At 40.9% G+C, this 24,027-nt stretch overlaps 1 protein-coding gene across 1 annotated transcript in view; it reads left to right on the plus strand.

Moving 5' to 3' along the window:
- Positions 1–24,027, plus strand: part of CACNA2D3 (calcium voltage-gated channel auxiliary subunit alpha2delta 3) — an 860,086-nt gene that overhangs the window by 797,757 nt on the left and 38,302 nt on the right. The window contains exons 33-35 of the mRNA XM_078442942.2: positions 1,327–1,379; positions 2,908–2,963; positions 11,713–11,824. Coding sequence (XP_078299068.1) covers positions 1,327–1,379; positions 2,908–2,963; positions 11,713–11,824 — 221 coding nt within the window. The remainder of the gene's footprint in view (positions 1–1,326; positions 1,380–2,907; positions 2,964–11,712; positions 11,825–24,027) is intronic.

A 24,027-nucleotide genomic window follows, 5' to 3' on the forward strand; every position in this document is an offset into this window, starting at 1 on the left:
AACTATCCCAGGGCCTGACCACCAGGGTCTTTTTGAAAAAAGATGGTTGTTTTTCAAGCAATAAGAAATATAACAAAGCCATAAGACAGCAAGTTGCATTTAGTTTTAGGAAATAGTTAATAGTTTACATCCTTATCTGACCCTAATCCTGAGAGCCCTGTGATTCACCGAATGATGTTGACATGCTCAATTAAATCAGAGCAAGAGATCCAGTCTGAAATCCCTGTGGGCTGAGAATAACCCAGTAGACTGTCATTACTGTTGTTTTGTTCATTTACTTACTGGCTTGAAATAGGGAAGTTTCAAAAAAATGGTTAGAGGTATGTAAGTCGGTTTTTGTTTCACTTAAAGCTGGATAATTCCCCCATTCCTAGTTGTAGTCTTTACCGTCCAAATGCTCAGAGGGTAGGATTAAACAGCCATAACTTCAGAAAGCAGGATTTGTCATTTCAATTCTCTGACACCTGAACGCAACCACGAAAGGTTCCGAGATTTCTCTGGACCTGCCCTCTGGGGCAAGGGCTTTGCCAGTGTCATTGCCTCTCAAAGTGCACCCACTAATCAAATATCTGGCACATGTAGATTCAGAGAACCAACTGAGACAGGGGCCTGGTATTTTCCAGAATTCAGGAAATTGAATTATCCACATAGAAAATATCACAGAGTAAACAATACAACTGCTTGTTTAAATTAAAATATTCTCAAATAAAGATTGGGCTGTCGTTGCCGTCCTTTAGAGAGTTGCAGGGGATTTTCGGCAAGGATAAAATCACATGTTTATATGGTTGTCATTTTTTTTCAAGTCCAAATATGTATGTGTGAGAAAAGGCAGCTTAAGCCCTACATAACTCATGGGCAACATTAAAATGAAGTATATGCAACTTTTGCTAGTTTCAGTGAATGACATCCAGTGATGGAGAACAGGGAATCACCTTTCTGAGAGGCAGATCTGTGAATTACCATTTGAAATTAGTTATATGACTTGAGCCCTTCAGCATCAGGCTGCAAAATATTAGCCCCTGGAGGGTAAAGGTTTAAACATCATTTGCTGAACTTCCTTTTTCCTCCCAGAGATAACCCCTATATTAGATCATGTTTATTTTACTTGTAAATCACATCTCACTACAGGGAAGTTCAAAGTTTTAAAATGTTAGTTTTAGGATACAGTATCCAACCATTTTCTTCTTTTAGCTAGAGCTTCACTGTTTTTTAACATGATATCAATCTCTCTAGAAGAATAACATTGTCTTTATGTAAAGCCTTAAGTTAAACTACGCATTTCATATGTGATGCATTGTTTTCAATGTACTGAATTCTTCTCTTCAGCCTTATCATGCCTTCCTTGCTGCAGTAAAATGGATAATGACAGAACTTGTCTTGTAAGTATAATTTGCTGCATTTTTTAAAAGTAATATTGCTTGTCTTTTGTATCATAAAGCGAAGTGGAAGACTGTTCCGTGTTTTCAACTAGCATTGGATTCAGAATACTCTGAGATAACCTCATTGAATATCTCCAAGTATTGAAAGCTGAGACCAAAAAATTATCTTTAAGTTATTCATGGTCACTGCTTATGCCCTTATGTCATTGTTTAGCAGACTAACAGCTTGTAATATACAAACCAAATTTATTTATTGTGGTTAGTGTTAAATTTAACATAGATGTCTGGCTGTTTTTAATGCAGCCTGGGTGGGCTGTGGTCAGAAGGACAAATTGCTGGGGCTGTCCACTGTGCTCCTTTGGATGTGCTGGCATGTGCAGAAGAGGGGGGGCTTGTCCCGGACAGGAGTTTTGTGCAGTCATGATCCAGGGGGTGGGGGCTTTGCTCAGGTGTGAATTAATTGTTTACCCTGTCAAACTGTGTTCCTATTTGGAGGATGCTGGATGCATCTGTGACTTAGGTCAGATTGAAATGGCTCAAAGATGAAAGCCTTGATTGACTCCCAGAAGAGGTATTGGACACATGACAGAGGCACTGTGTTCCAGAAAAGGGAAGAATTCCATGGATGAGCATGGAAACCAGATTGTTCAAGCTGTATCCGACCCTCAGATTCTTATTTTCCCCAGTAAGGCTCCACTTTCTGAGGATTGGAGGCAGATTTCTTATCATTTAATGAACAGCCATTGTCTTTATCGCTTTATTGTAGCCCATATTAATTTAACAACATTACAAATTCAAATTCACTTCTGTTATGTATCTAAGAGGCAGAGAACAACAGTAACAGAGAATAGTGAGATTTTGATGGACTATGAGTTGCTCTAGGTAGTAGCCATGAGCCTGAAAAAGAAATGATGGAATTTTGATCTATCTCTATTCACTTGGAGGATGGTTTATATTACTTTTGCATTTCTTTGTACTGGCAGTTGAGAGATTTTGATTTTTTTTTCTGAAGTTGTATTGTGGTGTAATTTCATAAAGAGAAGTTTGTTCCATTTATGCCCACACAAACACACACACACACACACACACACACACACACACACACACAGGGCTGAACAAGTTTGCATTGCAGTATAAATTTTGAAAGCTTCCTTTATTATGGCAGATCATAGTATAGGTAGAGAATATGTTATTTGTATTTCTGCACCAAGGCAGAGGAAGCCCTTCGGAGTTGATTTTTTACTATAGACTCACACTATAACTGGAGAACTATTTCTGCCTACAAGCGGGATATTTCTCAACGAGTTATTAAGTCTAGGTAAACCCGCTTTCAGTGTTGGGCCGGCATCGGTGATAAAATAGCCTTTCCCAAGGAAGAGAAAGCCCAGTGAAAACTCGGTAGTAACAGAACCAACCATACTGATAGCTTCGGGTAATGATGTTCCTCTTTCAAATGAGGGGAGCAATGCCACTGTTCTGTCTGGGGCAGATGACCGAGTAACACTGGGTTTTTGCATTACCTGTTCAGGTTTCTGGTGGAATTTAACCTCTGCAGCTGGTGGCACTCAGATATGACAGCCACAGGTAAGTAGCAGCCGGTTCTTGTTTCCCAGCTCAACTTGATAAGCCTTGGGGTCACTGGCCACTTTTCATCAAGGATGTGCTCACATAAACCACCTGGGACCCAGTGATGATTTTTCAGCTCAGTCAGCAAAAGGCACCCTTTGTGCTGACCGCAGCACCATCTAGTCTGACAGAAATGCCACGGGTTTCATTCCTCCCGTGTTGAATGTGCACCCTGACCTGTTTCCTTCACTAAGACTTTGCAGTCAAACACTGCACGTGTGAACTCTTCAAAAAGCTTGCGAGCAGTGCTCAGAATCTAAGGGAGACACATTGCCTTTTTCAGTCTCAGCGAATGGATAACCACTCTAGTTTTTTATTTGTTTGTTTGCTACAATTAGCCTCGTAAAATACAAATCTAGTCATAGTCTCCCCACTCAAAAGCCTTCAGCGATTTGATGATTCATGGAAACTCTTGTAGAGGTGTGAGTTGTGGAATTAGAGCAAGGTGGATTTGAGTCGTGGTTCCGAGGTTAGCCTTTGGCAAGTTAGCTGATGTTCAAGACTCAGTTTCCCTACATTAAGCAAAATGGGAGACATAATAAATAATATTTATCTCCTATCACGTGTGTGTGTATGTGTGTGTGCTTAATGATAAATCATGCTATCTGCTGAGCGTGGTGACTCAAAACAGGTAGCTGTAATTAACTATGAAGACAGTGCAGACAGTGTTGACCACAGGGATAAACAGTCAAGTCCCCGGGCCCTACAAAACCCGTGCTCTTTAATGAGGGCCGTCTCACAGCCATCCGCCCCACCTGCTCAGGCACTTGCTGTTTCCCAGATATGCTCTGCTCTTCCTTTCCTGTGTGCATTCATTCATGTCTGTTTTCCTCCCAGGGATGCAAGGAACCAGAATTAGGCTAGACTACTGCCATTATTATCATTATTATTATTATTATTATTTTAATGATCTGTCTTTTTCATAGAGGTAGATGAGTAATGCAGCAGCCTTCCCCAGATGCTGGCATCTCCTCCCCCATCCCCTGAGACGCCAGTCGGTGAGGATTCTCTCAGTTCTTCCAGGAAGAGTTAGTAGCATTTCCTTCTTGTTTTCGTCCCGGTCAGCTCACACACTTCCCCAGCGTTTCTGCACCATTCTTGTCCCAGTTTGTTTCACACTAAACCAGAGTTTCTGGATGGCATCAGTATCCCTTAGCACCTAACTGGTGCCCAGTACATAGTAGGTGCTCAATGCCACGGGTTACTTACTGAATACCCTGGCAAATCTTTCCTTTGCCGGGTATGACCGTTCTAGCCACTGTCATCGTAGCTTTGTGACTTACAAATAGGACCATGTGTCCTAAATCCAGGACCTCCCTAGTTTCTTGTTAGAGGATGACATGGGGCAACCTCTGCAGAGAGGTGCACGCGTCCAGCTGCACTCGATGAGCTCTGATTACAGTGCACCTGACCCAAACATGTTTGGGGTTGACCCTGTTCTCAGAAGCTGACAGCGCAGTGGAACAACACCTTTATGCCCTGTTTTCTCACACACGTATGCACACGCTGTCCTGGTGACCCTCAGTGTGTGGGCTCCATACTTGCCCCTTCTTGTTGGGTTGGTACCTGCTTTGCATGTCCATAACATCGCCTCTAGAGATCTAGCCTAAGGAAATAAACTGGGGTGGGAACAAAGGATGTATGACAGGATGATCATCACTAAGAAAGTGATGATTGCAAATACAGGTAACTCTTTAAAGGTGAACAGTAAGGACGTTTCAAAATAAATGACAGCCCATCCACAGAGAGGCAGAGAGAACCTTTACCAAGATTCTGCTTCTGAAAACTTTTTAAGAAGATCGAAACTGCTCATGAAATTAAGTAACATACCAAGATAAACAATATGCTAAACAGTGTGTACCCCGGACAAGCATCCAATGATGGGGGGAACAGGGGCATAGGGAGTTAAATAAATAGGGTGAGCAGCCAGTGGGGACTCAGTAAGCACAGAACAAAATATGAATTAGGAAGAAAAGACTATTATGTCCCCCAAAGGAAATGTTACCTATAGCGTGAACCTGCTTTTGTTTAAAATTGCACCAGATTTGAGAATGAGGGCTGGGAAGGGACCTGCTAAATGGGCACTTGCTATCTTTTTTTCTGTTTACTCTTCTTATTCCACTAGTTTTTCCACAATTTTACTATTAGGAGTGGAAAAAAGTAAAATGAGATTAAAAGAGAGGAATGGAAGAAGGAAGATCAGTAGAGGCCAAAAGAATGGATCACAAGTGGGTCAAAGGGCTGCCCTCACGGCACCGCCAGTTCCCGGGGACAAGTCCCCTCTGCTTGGCTCCGGGAGGCCAGAGCGTGGCGGTTCTGCCCAGGTGAAGTGCTCTGGTCGGGGATCAGGCAGCCTTCCCCTGCTGCCCGCTGGCTGCTTACTTCTGGGCAGGTTGCACAGTCTCTCTGGGTTCCGGTGTCCCGGCAGGTCAGCACAGACAATGATGGGTTGGTTGGTGCACACAAAGCACACGGGCAGACTTGGCATACAGCAGAGTGCTCCACACATGGTGGGTGGTGTTCCCATGTGGGGCGATGGTGGCTGTTTTGGCTGAGACCGCGGCTCGCTCTCAGGGGTGTGTTCAGTGCTGAGGGCAGTGGCCAGTCGTCTTCAGGGTTTGCTTCCTGGCGCCCTCTTCACAACCGGGTGCCTGCCCACCTTCTCTAAGGAGCTTCCACGGTGAGTGTGAGGATGCCCCACTTCTTCATGCCAGCCTGCATCACCATGGCCCCCATTCTGACCGCAGCCTGCTCCCCTTCCCGGTGACCTGCTGCCACAGGCCCTGCCCACGCTCTTGTTCTGGTCCTTCAGATTTGACGGTCAGTTTTAGAATTTCTGTTGTGTGCTAGTCACTGTAATCCTTGCTTAGACCACTGGTTTTCAACCTGGGGCGGGGGAGTTTTTTCTCTCAGGAGTCACTGCAATGTTCGGAGGCAGTTTTGGTTGTCACAAGTGGGGGTGAGCGGGGATACTGCTGACATGCAGTGGGTAGAAGCCAGGGATAGTGCTGAACATCCTACGATGCATAGTCCCTGGCAACAAAGAATCATCCTATTCAGAGTATCATCAGTGCCACTGCTGCAAAACCCCAGCGTAGACTGAAGGGTAGAGGGTAGGGGATGAAGAATAAGGAAGAGGATATGGTCTTTGCACTCATGGGAAATGTATGCAGTTTCCCATTCTGAAATTCCACACCCCCTCTCCCCTGCTCCCCCTGTACCAGGACCAACAGTGGGCAAAATGTTAGCAAACAGGACTAATGTGATGCCTCAGTTCTCCATTTTCTGTTTTAGAAGCTTTTCTACAAGTTCTTTAATAGGTATTTCTAAGTCATGTCACCCTGTGCTGCGCCGTGAGACCTTCCCCCAGATATTGGAAAGACCTTGCCACATGATTCTATCGTCACCACACGGTGAGCCCATGTACAGTGTAGTGCTTTTCCATCTCCAGAGTCCTGGCACTAGATGATCTTCAGATCCCTTCAGCATTCCTGAGCGGTGGGGACCTCTGGAATTTGTCACTAAACCTTCCTGAGCTCCCTCAGTCAGACAGCTCTGGGTCACGGAGGGCTCAGACCTAAACCAAGGGCTCAGCTAGGTGGCAGCGAGCAAGGCAGCCTGCCTTCCTTGGACCCCCGTGTGAAGCACATGAACTGTCTCATCCGGGCCTATAGCCCTCTGCTGGACGTGGCTGACGTTTTCCATTTTATAGATGAAGAAATGGAATCAAAGCGGGTGAATGAACTCGTCCTCGGGGCTGCTGGAGATCTTTGTCAAATATAAATGTAAATGTGAGACCCAGCGTAAGGAGAGAAAAGTTTCAAGCTTCACAGAAATACTGACTTGCAAGGTTTCTTCATTCTAAATTTACCACTCCCTCACTAGACAAAGACCCTGTGCTGAGACATACATCTTTGTTTAGCTAAAAATGGAATCCATAATTACACTGTTTATCTGCTTCATTTCCTTAATGAAGGGGACTGTGGAAGCCCATTTCTGCTTGATTATCACAAAGGTATCATTTTGGCGAAGTTGCACAGAGAGAATGGAGCTTGCTGGCACCGAGTGTGAATGGGGGTGCATTCACAGAGACAAAAGACGAGGAGAGCTTTTCAAATGGCAACTCTATTCATTCCCAGTTGTCTGTCCATAATTACTGTGAACCCAAGTCAGTTATTCTCATCAGGGACATTTGTTGCTAAGGGAAAATTAAAGAAATTCAATTGTGTGGATGCTCCATTGGGTGCTGCATTGTGAGTGAGTGGTAGGTCATGGCTCCAGCTGGAGCCAGCCGGTCCTGGCCGGATGGGACGTCGAGCGGTGTGGCAGCACGGAAGGGACGCTCCGGGCCGTGACCATGCAGAAGCAGATCCGGGCTCCCTGACTCACGGCGGTGTGACTTTATTTCCCTGGACTACAGTTTCTTCATTTTGTAGAACAGGAGAGCCCCAGACCTTCCGCATTGGTGGTGAGGACCAATTCCACACGAGGGGCCCAGCACGGTGTTTGGGGTGTAGCAAGTGCTTACTGAGTATTGGCTGTGAACGTGCTGCTGGTGTTTTTTTTTATTTTTTTAATGTTTATTTGTTTTTGAGAGAGATAGAGAGAGAGAGAGTACAAACAGGGGAGGAACAGAGAGAGAGGGAAACACAGAATCTGAAGCAAGCTCCAGGCTCCGAGGTGTCAGCACAGAGCCCTATGCGGGGCTCAAACTCACGAACCTTGAGATCATGACCTGAGCTGAAGTCAGACGCTTAACTGAGCCACCCAGGTGGCCCATTGCTGGCGGTGTTTAAGTAAATGATGGTCATGGTGAGTCACTTTCTGTGAGGCTCAAGGCAAGCTATGTCTGCTCTCTGAACCCCGGTTTTCTGCAAAATAAGGAATCAGTCTAGCTGAGCTTCATGACTGCTTCTACCTTTGCCTTTGTAAGCTAATGAGTTTTAAATGCCTAATGGCTAAAACAGCGCCCGTTAGATTACTGGCAGCCTTAGCTATTGGTTCGAAATTCCATAGATAAATGGTAGTGACTGGCAAATATATGTGGTGTCCATAACACTCCAGACAAAGGAAGGTCTTCGTAGTAAACCATCTTATTTAGATTAAATATGGCCATGGTTTTATATGATCATTCACACGTTTCCCAAAAGCACATCAAGCAACTTCCAGCCAGTCTGTAGTTGTGTTGCACATGGATTCAACAGTTTGTGGCCACATCAGTATGGGTGCCCTACAATTGTCAAGGGAACAAGAATTTCATCTCCAGGAAGGATCAGAGCCAAATGAGCCTCACCATTGAGAGCGCTGGACTCATTCCATTGTAACTGGGCCCAGACAATTACAATTAGAGATGGTGCAATTATTGGGCTTAGTTAAATCATGTGTGCTGCCCATCTCAGCCCGCCCCACAGACCTTCTTCCTTTCTTTCATTGGCCAAACTTCACAGAGCAGTTAAATATATGTGTGCTGGAGGCAGACAGCCCAAGTTCAAATTTTGGCTCACCCACTCACACACTCACTGGATGAATTGGGGCAATTTATGCAATTCTCTCTTCCTTTCACTAATCAGAGGAAACAATTGTTCCTACCTTATAGTTTATTTTTTTTTTGTCATGTTTTACTGTTAAATAGATTAAAACATGTAAAGCAGAACAGCATCTGGCATGGAGCACTTTCTTAATAAACGTGGCCGTTACCGTCATTCAGTGACTGTATGCCACCTGCATATGGGTGCTGTCGCCTCTTATCATCTGTGCTGTTTTCTTTTTTTTACTTTCTTTCGTTTTAATGGCCTTACCTTTTGAAATTCAAACAATTTAAGCATTAAAAGGAAGTTTCCCCAAATCAAAAGTCACTATCATTTGCTATACAAAGGAATCAATTGTAAACATAAGAATCGTGAAAATAAAAAGCGTCAGGAAAGTGTAGCCGTATCTCTGTGCTTTATGTGTGGCCTTCCTAGGTAAAAAAAAAAAAAAAAAAAAAAAAAAAGGGGGGGGGGCAGGCGAGAGCAAATGAAAGAAAATGAAAATGAGAGGAGGGTGGGGAAACCTCCCTACCATCAAAGATGTTCCCCTGAGGAAATCAGAGGCACCGAAAGAGAACTGGGAAGTGAATGGCGTTCCCACCAGGTGCCTCTCTGTGCTGTTGCTGTTGGGCACTGGCCACCTAAACTGACCTTGCCTTCCCGCCTGAAGGCAGGCAGTTTGTCATGCGGGCCTGAGACGCTTACATCTCCTTTGTCTGATTGCCTGAAAAGCACCATTTAGGAGAATTACTCATTTATCCAGCAAGCACGTGATCACACTTGCTATCAGCTAGCACCGCAGGGCACAGGGGACGGACCTACGCCTTTGGGAGCATGACACTCGCCAGTGCTGTACTGGCAGTGGAGCCAGACATCGGGAAGGTAGCCATCGGCCCTTTCTAACCAAAAAGCAGTGGTTCAAAAAGGCCATCAGTTTCTGAGGATTCCATCTAATAACATGCTGTCCTGTGGCAGTCAGCATGTTCACTTAAATAGGCCTCACCTTGTGCCAGCCACTTCCCATGTATTAATTCATCTGATCCCCAAACAACCACATGAGGTTGGTGTTCTTATTCCCATTTTACAGATGAGAACGCTAAGGTATAGAGATTAAACTCACCTGATGTCACACAGCAGTGGCAAGATTCACGACCCCTGATTTGTGCCCTTAGTTACTATGTAATTAGTCCAACTCCTGGTATGTAGATAGGAACACTCTCTAGCAGCCAGCATTTCGTGAAGGCTGTGTGTGTGTGTGTATGCGCATGCATATTTGTGGAAGTGTGTGCATGTATCCCTCGGTTGAGAGCTGTACCTGCTTTAGTCGGTTTATTACTCAGAACAACTCAGTGAGTTATATGGGCATTTTGTCTTCATATCAGTGACCAGTTTCTAGAAATTACATGTTTTACATAAACAAGCTGATTTAATCTACTTCGTTTTGTTTTAGATGAGAAAAATTACGGGGTGCCTGGGTGGCTTAGTCGGTTAAGCGTCCGACTTTGGCTCAGGTCATGATCTCACAGTCCGTGAATTTGAGCCCCGTGTCAGGCTCTGTGCTGACGACTCAGAACCTGGAGCCTGGTTCAGATTCTGTGTCTCCCTCTCTCTCTGCCCCTCCCCTGCTCGTGCTCTGCCTCTCTGCCCGTCTCTCTCAAAAATAAATAAACATTTAAAAAAATTAAAGAAAAAGAAAAAAGAAAAATTACAACGCATTATGCTTCAACCCCAAGCCCCCAGTCAATTTCCTCAAAATAATTAAAGCTCAGTGAAAAGTCTATATGAGAAAAAGAATCACGTTAGGATATACATGCCTGGAATATGGCTTCCTGGTCACCCAACAAATAGCTAGTGGTTACCAAATGCTCATTTAGCATTTAGTAATCCTTTGATGCCTTGCTTAGTGCCAGCTGCCTCCACATAGACACTCCACAAAACATGTACCCGTGCTTCTGACATCCAACCGTCGTTGGAATACAACTTGAGACTTTGTCAACACATCATTTTGTTAAAATCTTATTGAGTTTTGGAGTTGAAAACATAAATTATATATTCTAGATATTTATAAATATGTGTTTATATTTCTGTATAGACATCAGCCAAAAACTTTGCACAAAGCTTGGTTATTGGAAACTTTTGGTTTCCAAACTATTGGTTATTGGAGCATTCTACTGGTAAGATGTTAATGAGTGACAAGAACCTGTACTATCAGCATTTCCATTTTATAGATGAGAATACGGAGGATTAGCTGGGAGCATTGGAGCAGGCATTTGTACGCCAAACTCCTCTGACTTCAGAGTCTTCACCTTAACTGCTGTGTTCTAGTATCTAGCATCCTTATCATTTTAATGTTACAATGGCTTCACTAGAATGCTAGTGTTATTTTTATTTCTATTAGTGTTGTTACTATTTATTATTATTCACTGATACTCAGCACCCATTATGTTCCAGGTACTGTACTAAGTACTCAACATATATTGTTTCATGTACTTCTCACATCACTCACTGATAGAGAAACTATATTATCCCCAATTTGCACATTGAAAAAAAAAAAAGGAAACTTAAAGAGGTTTTGGAACGTGCCCACTGGACATAACTTGTTTATTATTTTACCAACCACAGAGACTTTACCAAGTGCCTACTGTGTGCTCATCTATGTACCAGGCTTATCTAGTGCTATATTACTGGACAAGGAACTTCATAATAGTAGGATTAGGTTCATGGCTGTGGTTCAAAGACATTACGTATTTTACTATTCCATGTTTCAATTTTGTTTCTGTAATAAAACCACACAATTGCATCATGACCTTTGTCTCACCCTGAATAATATGGTGTAACTTGTATTTTATACATTTATTCAGATATACATATGTGTTGTTGCTAAGTTCAAGTACGTCTGAAGGCAGAGACCCGTTGACTGATGTTGTCCCAGAAAGTATTCTAGTGATGCATAAATGATAGTGGATGAAGCCAACACACTGCTTGAGGAATTACAGCTTATAGAGTTGCTTGGCAGATGAAATCACTTGACTAATTAGAAAATAATGCATTATGCTGTGCCTAGAAAAATCACAGCGTAGCAGGAGCGGAACTGTGTTCTGAGTTACTGTAGGCTGCCAGTCACAATAAAGCCTGTGCCTGTGTTCTTCATCTTTTTCTTTTTCCCCCTATCCCTGCAGCCCAGAAATTGAAGCAGACTCTGGAACCTTGTGATACAGAGTATCCAGCGTTTGTCTCTGAGCGCACCATCAAGGAAACCTCAGGGAACATTGCTTGTGAAGACTGCTCTAAGTAAGCCTCCCGCCTCCTTTCTGCTCAGTGTAGAGCTCTCCCAGATGGGCCAGTGTGAATGGCGTGGTCAGGATCACAGCGAGAGATGGAAACATGGCTGCCCTCTTGTGTGAGGAAGCGTTTCCACCAGCTTGGAGGAAACATCATTTGGCTTTGTTAGAGAGATCATTTAGAATCTGGGAAGCATTCAGAGTGCTTGTGAATGCATCCTAGAATATATACGATTTTTAGTCAGGTTTGTCATTGGTTGGAAAAAGTCCTGATGGTGTTTTCCCGGTTGACATTTGTCCGTTTCGGCTATCTATTGGAAAAAGATCCTTAGATGTCTTTCCTGAAGGCACGAAATCTTCAGGATTCACCAGAATCTGATGTATGGGGAATGAAATTTGGTAGCTTACTAGGCATTTCCCTGATTGCTACTGAGTTTGGGCCTTTTTTAATGGTTTTATTGATCATCTGAGTTTCTTACCCCTTCATTCCTGTTGGCAGTTGTCTATTGGGTGGTGAATCTTTTCTTACTGATTTGGGTGTCATATGTTTTGGATACGATTTCTTTGCAGTTGTATGCTTTATATGTGTGTTTTCCTTTTCCTTCATCTGACTCTTCACTTTTTATAATGTCTTTAGATGCATAGACATTTTCTTTTACTTTTATTTTCATGTCTAATTTATTCTTCTGTTCTATGATCTGTGTGTTTTGTGCCTTAAGAAATTAGTCACTGCCCTCCTATCATAATGGTGTTCTCATGTATTTTTATTCTGAACACTTCAAGGTGTTGATTTTCACAGTTAGGACTTGAATCCCTCTGGAATTTATTTGTGTGTGTGGCATAAGGCAGTGTCTAATTTCATCTTTTTCAATATAGTTGCCCCGTTGACCGGCACTACTTACTGAATGGTCTTTTTTTTTTTTTTTCCTAATTGATTTATTATGGCACCTGTGTCATAGGATTAGTTCTACACAGATCTGTTTCTAGGTTTTATGATTTGTCAGTAATGATGCCAACACCGTATCTCTTTAATTATTATAGCTTATAGTATGACTTGATATTTAAGAGAGCAAATACCTTTTCCATGTAGTCTTCTAAGTTGTCTTGGCTATTCTTGTCTCTTTACTCTTTCATATTAATTTTGTAATCAGCTTGTTAATTTCTATGAATTATGCTATGATTTTGATTAAAATTGCTGTAAGTTATAGATTAATTTGAAAATAATTGCTATCTTTTATAATCTTGGAACTTTTCATTTATAAACTAAGTATGTCTCCTTAGTTACAGGTCTTCTAATACAGTTTTATAATTTTATGTTAGATTTATAATTTGAAAGCTTATAGTTTTCCCTTCTAGCAGAAATGGCATACATTTAAAACTACCTTTTCTAATTGGTAATTGCTAGAATATGAGAACATCACTGATTTCTGTATGTTGAATATCTTGTATCCATTTGCTAAATGCTCTTTTAGATTTAATAGTTTGTGTGTGGCTTCTCTTGGACTTTTTTTTCATACACACTAACATCATTTGTGAAAATGTTCCTTTCTAACCTCCATACTTACTGTTTTGTTGCCTAGAAGTAACTAGGATTGTTGACTAGAAGCAGTGAAAGTAGACAACTGTATCTTGTTCCTCAATTAAAGGAATTTCTTCTTGGGGCACCTGGGTGGCTCAGTCGGTTGAGCGTCCAACTTCAGCTCAGGTCATGATCTTGCAGTGTGAGTTCGAGCCCCGCGTTGGGCTCTGTGCTGACAGCTCAGAGCCTGGAGCCTGCTTCGGATTCTGTGTCTCCCTCTCTCTCTGCCCCTCCCCTGCTCATGCTCTGTCTCTCTGTCAAAAATAAAACTAAACATTAAAAAAATTAAAAGGAATTTCTTCTAATAATTCCGTGTTAACTATGATGTTTGCTATGTTTTTTTTTTTTTTTTTTTTTTTTTATTGAGGTATAACTCACAATATCATATTAGTTTCAGGTGTACTACCTAGCAATTCAGCATGTGTAAACATTATGAAATAGTCACCACAATAAAGCTAGCCCCCATATGTCACCTTACAAAGTTAATACAATGTCATTGATTGTATTCCCCATGATGTACATTACATTCTCATGACTTACTTATTTTAGTGCTGAAAGTTCATACTTCTCAATTCCCTGCACCCATTTCATTCCCCTCCACCCTCTTTCCCTCTGGCAACCACCAATCTGTTCTCTTCATCTATGAGTTTTATTTTGTTTTGTTGATTTATTTTTTTGGTTGGATTCCACATGTAAGTAATATCATATGGTATGCTATTGGGTTTTCTAGATTGTAGTAAAATATTAATACTATTAAACTTACCATTGTAACTGTTAAAGAGATTTTGATGGTGATTTTCTTTTTAAGTTTCTTTGTTTGTTAAGTGATCTCTGTAGCCATGTGGGGATTGAACTCACCAGCCTAAGATGAAGAGTCCCATGCTCCCCTGACTGAGCCAGCCAGGCACCCCCATTGTAACTGTTTTTAAGTGCACAGTCCAAGAGCATTAAATATGTTTGCAATGTTATGCAACCATAACAGTTATCCATTTCCTGAATTGCTTTAGATTTTTGGTAGTTAACCATTTATTAAGTTAAAGAAAACCTCTTCAGGGGTGTTTGTTGCTCTCATTGCTATTGTTTGGAACTTTAATGGAGGTTGGGGCACCTGGGTGGCGCAGTTGATTAAGCATCTGACTTCGGCTCAGGTCATGATCTCATGGTCTGTGGGTTCGAGCCCCGCATCAGGCTCTGTGCTGACAGCTCAGAGCCTAGAGCCTACTTCAGATTCTGTGTCTACCTCTCTCTCTTCACATCCCCTGCTCATACTCTGTTTCTCTCTCTCTCAAAAATAAATAAATTTAAAAAAAAAGAATGGATATTAATTTTATCAAAACATTTTTCTACATCCATTACCAAAATAATTTTAAGATGTTGAGTTACAATAATAAAAATGTTTTAAAAAATTAAACTGTGAAATATATCGTATATACTATAAATATCGTTTTTATGTTTATTCATTTATTTTGAGAAAGAGAGCATGAGTGAAGCAGGGAAAGAAAGAAAGGGAGAGAGAGAATTCCAGGTAGACCCCAACATGGGGCTCAATCTCACGATGGTGAAATGATGACCTGAGCAGAAGTCAAAAGTCTGATGCTTAACCAACTGAGCCACCCAGGCACCCCTGTAGTATCTTCAATGGTAGATGGCTTATCTAGTGTGAAAACATGCTTTCTTTCCCGGGGTGGTCTTTCATGGTCATGATTACAAAAAAACAAAAACAAAAACTATCTTGCTAGGTCCATTTGTTCATGTCATATTAATCTTTTGCATCTGTGCTCAAAAAGAAGATTGGGTTATACTTTTCCTTTCATATACTGTCATTAGGCTTTGCTATTAAGGTCATTTTATTGTCACAAAATTACTCGGATCTTAAACATTTTGTGTAAGATTAAATTATCTGCTTCTTTTAGGTTTGGTAAAATTTACCCATAAAACTATGAACGACTGATAGGTTTTTTGATTGCTTTTCTGTGTGAGTAAATTCTCAACTACTGAATTAGTTTCTTCAGTGCTTAGCTATCTCTTTGGAATTTCTGTTTCTTCTTGAAACAATTTTGGTAATTATATTTCTTAGAAAATTGCCTATTTCATACCACTCTTCACGTTTATTGCATGCATTTGTTAATAGTGTTCTTTTTTGATTAAAAATGCTGCCGTATTTGTGATTTTGCCCTCTTTTAAATCAATCTCTCTCCCTTCCCTTCTCTTCTCTCTTATACCCCCCCACAGCTCCTCTTCTCAACACCCCCTCCTTCCCCCCTCCTTTTCTTTTCCCCTCCTTTCCCCTCCATACACCTCCCTCCCTCTCCCTCTCTTTCACTCTCCCTCCCTCTCCTTCCCTTTCTATCTCCCTCTTCCTCTGTTTTTCTTCCACCCTCTCCCTCTGTCTCTCTCCCTCCCTCCCTAACTCCCTCCTGCCATCATTTCTTCCTTCCCCTCTTCTTACTAATAGAGATGTTTGTTTTTTTTCTCTTTTCAAAGAACTATCATCTAGCTTGTTAGATTTTCTCTATTGTTTCTTTGACTTTCTATTTCATTTATTTGCTTTTTATCTGTATTATTATCCTTCTTCTGTGTTTTTGGGATTTATTCTGTTTTTTTTTTTATTTTCTATCATATTGTGTTTGATGTGTAGCTTTTGCAGCTCCATTCGTATACATATAATATATATATATATATATATATGTATAATTTCTCTCTGCATTTCAATTTATATAGGGCTTTCATTATTCAGCTGGGATAATTTTCTAATATTTACCATATTTTTGATCTGTAAATTTTTAAATAGTGTTTTAAGATTTCCTAATATATGGGTTTTGAAACTATCTTTTTTTTATTGATCTCTGATTAAATGACATTGCAGTCTGTATAACACATGGTTTTCAGTCTGTGCAGAGACTTGCTTTGATTTCTAGCACTTGTCCTCGTGTTTTTGAAAGCAAGTTTCATTCTCTGATAGCTCAGGACAGGGATTAACATAGATCCATTGGGTCAAGTGTGTTAACTGTGCTTCAAAACTGTTGTTGTTCTGTTTTAGATATCAGGCTCCCCCCAGGCTTATGGATTTTTACTCTCCTTCATGTCATTCATTTTACTTTGCTTTTTATATTTGGAGGCTATTATCATGGACATCCCTGTTCAAGACTGGTAAATCATTGCTATGATCACTATGTGATCACCCACTCTATGGGAAAGTAATGTCTATTTTGTTTGCTGATAGCACAAGTACAGTGTTTCTTTGTTTGGTAATATTTCCTAGGCATGTTTTCTCCCTTCCCTCCATTTGCAACTTCCCTTCCTTCTTTCCCACCCCCCTTTCTTTCTTTCTTTCTTTCTTTCTTTCTTTCTTTTTTGTCATTTTGCATTAGGATGTTGTCTTATAAATAGAATAGAGCTGGATTTGGCATTTTTATTATCTCTACTATTGGAAATTTAATACTATGATTTATTATACTTCCTGCTAAGTTTGAATTTATTTCTACCATCATTTTATAGGCTTTCTATCCCCATGCATTTTCTTTCTTTCTTTCTTTCTTTCTTTCTTTCTTTTCTTTTCTTTCTTCCTTCGTCTTTCTTTGTCTTTATTCCTTCCTTCCTTCCTTTCTTCCTCTTCCCTCCTTTCTTCCTCTTCCTTCCTTTCTTTATCTTTCTTTCTTTTTTCTTTCTCTCTCTTTCTTCTTTCGCCTTTATTTGGATCTATTGAGTTTTCTCTATTCCATTTTTCCCTTACTGGCGTGTAAGTTACACACTCTTTTCTTGTGATATTTATCCATAACCTTGGTACATATTTCAGGGTCTCTTCCTTCCTCCAGAACAAACTCTTAAATCTCTAACTTGGATTAACTCCCATCTCTTTCTTGTTATATTTCCTAACATTTTAACTATGTTGTGTTTTTAACCCACCAAATATGTTGTTATTATTGCCTGTAGTAAATGAGATGTTTGCCAATTTGTTTACTCCCTATTTTTTAAAAACCATGCTTCTTGTTTTACAGTACTTTAGAAATTCTTTTCAGGAATGATCTAGGAGTGGTAAATTATCTCATTCTTTGTCTGAAATGCTTTATGTGCTATATATTCTGCAGTGATCATTTAACTCCATGCTATCTAAATTGAAATATTTTAAAGATACTGTTCCATTGTGTCCTGAGTGTTAGCTTTGCACCTCTATAGGTGTTCTGGTGTTTCCCCCCTCAGAGGGCTTTTAAAGGGCTTCTCTTTGATATTCCGAAGTTTCACCATCATGTGTCTAGATAGAAATTTACTTCTGTGTGCTTAAATACTTTATTCTGAGTAATTTCCTTAAACTTCAGTTCACTGATTTCCTTCTGATTGTGTCTAGTCCACCGCTTAGAGTCCATTGAGTTTTTGATGTGGATGTCTTTCTCCTTATTTCTCGATGTTTTATTTGTTTCTTTTAAAAATCTGTGTATTCTCATATGCTTTAAAGTCGCTAAGAAAGTGAACTTTAAAATATCTGTGTATTTTTAATAAGATGTAAGAGTGTTATTCTTGAATTTTCTGTACCTAATTATAAAGACTTTTTAAGTTTGTTTTTGCACTTTAAATTTGGTGTTGGGGGCAGGGCACCAATTTCCTTGTCGCTTGTGTCTTCTTTCTTTCCTGGTAGATAATTTGCTCATGTATTCTGTCATCTTTGACCATGGACTGATTTTTACTATTAATTATTATTTTTGTGGGAACAGAATAGAGCTCGAGTCTCCCTTCACAGTAGATTTACAGTTGGACTTTAATCACGCATCCTGTTAGTATTGACTGCCTGTGAATTCTCGTTACGTAAGTTTTTGTGTTTAGGAGTTTCTGCATCATATAATTACAGTAAATATTTTTCCTAGGCAGCATGTAGTTTCGGCTTAAAGTTTGATTTCTCATGCTAATACTGTTTTTCCTGTTCAGACCCCAGAAGCACCAGATTATCTGCTTTTTTATACTTAGTTATAAATGTACAAGTTGGCCTTTGGTATCTTGTCTTGTAAATTCTTTTGTATTTAAACATGCTTGTATTGTTTAACTGTTTCATACAGCATGTCTCTGTGTTTAAAAGAGAATGGCTTCCATATTGGCTTAATCCACCATGTTCCAGTTCACTGTTCGGACTGAGGACTTTCTGGAGCCTCCACAAGAAACCCTGGACGTATAGCAGTTTAGCACAGGAGCTGTGCAATCAGGGAGCTCAGAGTGTGAGTCCTAACTCCCGTAATCACTAGCTGTGTGACCGTGAGCAAAAACCTAAACTCTCTGAAACTCAGCTTCTTCCTGGGTAATTTGGGGGATAGTAATAGTAAGCATATCACAGCCTTATAAGAATTAAGTGAGAAGAGGCACCTTGGTGACTTAGTAATTTGAGCATCTGACTTCGGCTCAGGTTATGATCTCACAGTCAGTGAGTTCGAGCCCTGCGTCGGGCTCTGTGCTGACAGCTCTGAGCCTGGACCCTGTTTCCGATTCTGTGTCTCCCTCTCTGTCTGCTCCTTCCCTACTCACGCTCTGTCTCTGTCTCTCAAGAAAGAATAAACATTACAAAAACATTTTTTTAAAGAATTAAGTGAGAAAATTTATGTTGTAAATTTAGCATGGTGCCTGGGACAGAGTAAGTTCTCAATAAACGGCCACATTTAATACTAGCATAATGCTATACTAACTGTATGCAAAGATTTTAATCCCCGTTAGCTATTCTGTTAAAATGTGGGGTTTCCTTTTTATAGTCTAACATCACTTCACTACTGTAGAACTCCTGTAGAAAAAGGTACAACATATATATACCTCTGATGGCCAAAGTTCATGTATGACTTAAGTAAGGATTATTGACAAGTCATGGCACTGTGGCTCTGTGAAGTAGACTCCACTGACTTTATAATGACTACAAACCTTTTTGACCAGAGGGATATTATATTCTTAGTAGTTGTTAACTCCAGATTCAGTTGGCGGCCAGCATCTCTTAGTGCATGATAGGCAATCAGATTTAGTGCACTAACTTAGGTTTCTCATTTCCATTCTAAATGAGAAAACAAATAGAACCAAGATAGATGATTGCTAAGGCAAGCAATGTTTTTCCTTATTGACTTGTAATTAAAAGCCAAAAATACAAATGCCGTTTGATTAAGATTAAAGTAGGGGCACCTGGGCAGCTCAGTCTGTTAAGCATCTGACTCTTGGTTTTGGCTCAGGTCTTGATCCAGGGTGGTGAGTTCAAGCGCTGTCTTGGGCTCTATGCTGGGCATGAAGCCTGCTTAAGAAAGATCTCTCTGTCTCTCTCTCTCTCTCTCTCTCTGTCTCTCTCTCTCTGAGGGACCAGAATGGGGACTTGTGCTTTCCCTTTCTTTCTTATTAAACTTTTTATTGATGTGTAGCACATACAGAAAAGTGTACAAACCAGATTAATTAACTTAAGCAGCACTCAGGCTGAGAAGTGAATGAACATTGCAAGCCCCTTGGAGGACCCCTTCCTGCCCCTGCTGGGTGCAGCCTCCTTTTTACCATATGACAACCACTGTCTTGAGTTCTAACGTCAGTGATTGCTTTTACTTGTTTCTCACGTCTAACTTGGGAGATGGCAATCAGTTCATAAGATAGGAGGGCTGACGGATTAGTGACCTTGAGGGGAGTTTCTAAGGAATCAGCTTAGAGAACAAAATAAGGCCTTAGGGGAAAAAATATATAGCCCAGGACTTCAGCGTGCATTTCTTTATTGTTGGTTCTGTCCTAGATACTGGGCCACATTGTTGGGGACCAGAAGCAAATGAGGCACACACAATTCCTGCCCTCATGGAGTTTACAGATGGGTAACTAGGCAATGTCAACACTCCATGCTTAGGGCTAGGATTATCGAGTATATGTCGCATGGAAGCACAGAAGGGAGGCTTGGGGTGGTCAAGACAGGCTTCCTTAGAAGCAGTGGCATTTATTGTCAGACCACCGGGATACAAAGGAGTCAGTAGGTAAGAACATCCAGGCAGAGGGAAGAGCCATGTGTAGATAAGAGGAATAGTAGTCTGTTCACAGATTGTTAGAAGTTCAGGGAAGCTGGAACAGAGAGCTGAAGGTGAGGAGGGATGGGAAAAATGCCAGCAATAAGAGTGGCAGTGGTGATCTCTTTGGGCAGGAAGTCATGATTCAGAAGGACCATGCTGCCCACCATTCCCCTGCACAGCACACACACCCATACCGACTCTGGTCCTGATAGAGCAAAAAACCCATTTGTATCCCCTCCTCCATCTCCTCCTCTTTTTAAGGGTTAGAAATCGACAGATCAGCTGGGGTAACTAGTTGAGTGAGAAACCAATCTGTGACTATTTTTTTTTCTAATCCAAAAATCATCCTATAACTCTCATATCATACAAAACAGGCTCATGACAATAGTCTCAGATGCTCTTGAAGGACCGAGTCTTTTATTATCTTTTGCATATCCCTTTCCCTCTTTCCTTTCCCCATCTTATGAAAGGAAATTTGTTAGAAGATATATCTGAGTATTTCTCAAAGTATATATGAAGATAACAACTTACATTTTAAATTATCTTCGTCTTCTTGGAATGAAATATGTTAAGGAGAAAAATAATGTTATTTTGTCATTTTTCCCTTGGTGACAGCTGGTAGATATTTCAGGACAATGGCCTACACGTTTGCTGTCAACCAGGAAGCTGAATTCACACGTCTGCTTTACATTTAATTCCTGTAGAAATTTGTCAACCTCTGCCTGGAAAGAGTGAGATTCTACAGGACTGGTTCTCTAAGACAATTACTAATTCTTGACCAACTTTGTAGGTAACTTCAGGTCAGGGGCAGTGACATTCAAAAATAACACAATTCTGCAGCCTTTGGCCAGGAGTGAGTTGGAAACGGAGTTTGGTGAAAATTATAGCATTTCAGAAATTACGCACTAAGATCTTTTTCAAAGAAAAACATCTCGCCTCCCGCAATGGAACATACAAAACTGTGTCCATTACAAACCCTTCTCAAGGCAGCGATTACTTTCCTCCACAAGCAATGGCAAACCATAGAGTAGCGATCCCAGGGAACTGTGCGCTTCCCACGGGAACATGCCTCATGCTGCATGTTGCTGTGGACTGTCACCAACAATCTGCCCATCTCTTAGAAGCAATCAGATGTCCTTGCTGCTTAAACATGTTGCTAGAACTCAGGAAACCATGTCAGGTGGTTCTGGACGTATCGTCCAAGTCTTTCTGGTCTCCGGTAATCTTTGAAGACCGACTGCTCCTAACCCTGTTTTTGTGCCTGTTTCCAGAATCACTCGATGGTTTTATATGGAAAATACATCAAGAGGTGACTCAGTTGCTCTACATAGAAACCTTCAAATTGGCAACTCTGGAAGTGGACATCTAGCCGTCAATGCCATAGACAGCTATAGTATAACAGAAGGACAGTATGCAATGTTTAAAAAAGGATTTTCAAAAATATAGGGTTTATTAAGAATGCAGGAGCCTAAAAGAAAATAAGAATTTACATAAGAATGTCATTAGGGTTGGTGGTTTGGCTGCGTTAACCAATAATTTTCGTCATTCAATATCCCACTGATTATTAAATTAATCTGTTATTCAAACAGCAATCGAAAACAACTCAGCCCATATTTTCTGGGCATTTGTGACTGTCAACAAGTTGAACGAAATTGGGGATCTAAAGAGAATGTAATGTTTTACTATTTTCCAATACGTTTCTCTCCTTCTTGATACCCTCCCAGCCTTTGCTGAGACGGGGATCCACTTGGAATGAAAATCAATGGCTAAATTAACTACTTCTAGCCTGTTAAGAAAAATAATTAATCAAGAGTAAAGGGGAACATGTGTAATGCATACAACGCCTGAGCTTTAAAAACCTTGTCACGTTACAATGCTGGCAAGATATTCATTTTTTAAGGCAAATTAGATTTTTTTTTGTTGTGTGTGTGTGTGTGTGTGTGTGTGTGTGTGTGTATAAATGTGTGCGGATGTCCTTTTTTTGGGGGGGGGGTCGTATCACTCATCGCTTTTCATAAAAATTATGTTGCCATCAGTTTCACTTTGGGATCAGAACGCAAGCTTTGCTCATCTTCTTGGAAGCCCCGAAAGCTGTGGCTACACTTTTCCTTCTCTCATCACTTCTCCCCATGAGCCTTTCATTTGTCCGCTAAACTGAAAGAAAGTAATTGGTCTCGAAGCTGCGTTGACATGTTTCGTGGGCTCCAGTTCAGAGAACCATCGTTCAGGGATTCCATTTTCCTGCAAACTTCTCCAATTTCCTGTTGGGGTCTCACACTGGGTGGGCGTTTTACCGCAAGTCTTCAGACTGTTCCCAGCGAATGCCCTGCAGGTGTTCTTACCAGTGGGCCTTCTGGAAACGACCTGTAAAATGGATCCATTGCACAATGGGGACACGGTGCCTTCCTGAGTCAAGGCTAAGAGACTGGGCTCTGGGGCTGGACTACAGTCTGGGCTATCACACTTAATCATGCAAAGATTTTAATCAGTTATTTAAATGTTCTGGGCTCTGCTCATCTCCCCAAGGACCTGCCTCATAGGATCTCTGTGTGGGTTAAAAAAAAAAAAGTATAACCCTCATAGTTAGCACAGTGCCCAGCACAGAGTAAATGCTGCATAAATGGGAGATATTTTTATGGAGCACAATCCACAAACCCATCTGTGTTGACAGGGATGTAGGAAAACCACAGAACTCCAGTCAGGCTCTTCTTCCAGATTTCTTAGCCCAGAAGGTAAAACTAATAGTTTCAATCAGGAAAAGTAGTTGGTGAGGTTTTTGCTCCAATGAGACTGTCCTAGATAAAGTGGATCTTGGATTTTTGCCACTTCTTGGATCTACTTGAGCTCTTGGTTCGTAAAAAAAAAAAAAAAAAAGATTTTTGGAAATTAAGGACTACACATATTCAATAGTGATCAGATACTTCATTACACAAATTGGACACAGACTTTGCCAGTGGGAGTACATTAGTGTCATGAATAATGTAATTTGTAGGCGTTAAAATGTAACAGTTTTAACCACTTAATTTGCAAGCATACACTAATTTGTTGAAATATTTTTGTATCTCCTGCTCTATAGATTCTTGCCAAACTACTGTACTCAATCTTGTTTAAAATGTGTAAATAAATGTGATTCAATTTCCCATGAAATAATCATTGGCCCTTTCCAACGGGCTTAGTTCACTTCTAAACAAGACAACTTTCCATTCTACAATGAGATTAACACCAAAGGTCAAATTCTTCCCTTTGGAGATTGAGAGTGGTGCATTTTTTTTTCTCCAAATTTTCCCTTGGTGTCATTTACTCACTTACACCTTGCCATGTTGGCTGGTAATATACAGAGCTGTGTCCCTTTGAATTTTACAGTGTCACACCCCAGCTGTGGTGGAGGAAAGCCAGCCACCTCCTCCTTGCTAGGTTCTTGCTTCCTGTTCTACAGCTCAGAAAGGTGGTAGGAATAACTTCTGGATCCTAAAAGCAATTCCTTTCCAACACAAAAGATTTAAAACATGAATATGCAATCTAGAAGCTTCTCAACCCTTGGTCATCTAATGTTGAGAATGTGCCACTCCTCCCTTACCCTTAATAAAGGGCCGCCTTCTTTTCATATTATGGGTATGGTGCCAGGTTTGAATAATTCAA

This window comes from Panthera onca, chromosome A2, assembly GCF_046562875.1.
Source record: "Panthera onca isolate mPanOnc1 chromosome A2, mPanOnc1 haplotype 2, whole genome shotgun sequence".
NCBI classification, from domain to species: Eukaryota; Metazoa; Chordata; class Mammalia; order Carnivora; family Felidae; genus Panthera; species Panthera onca.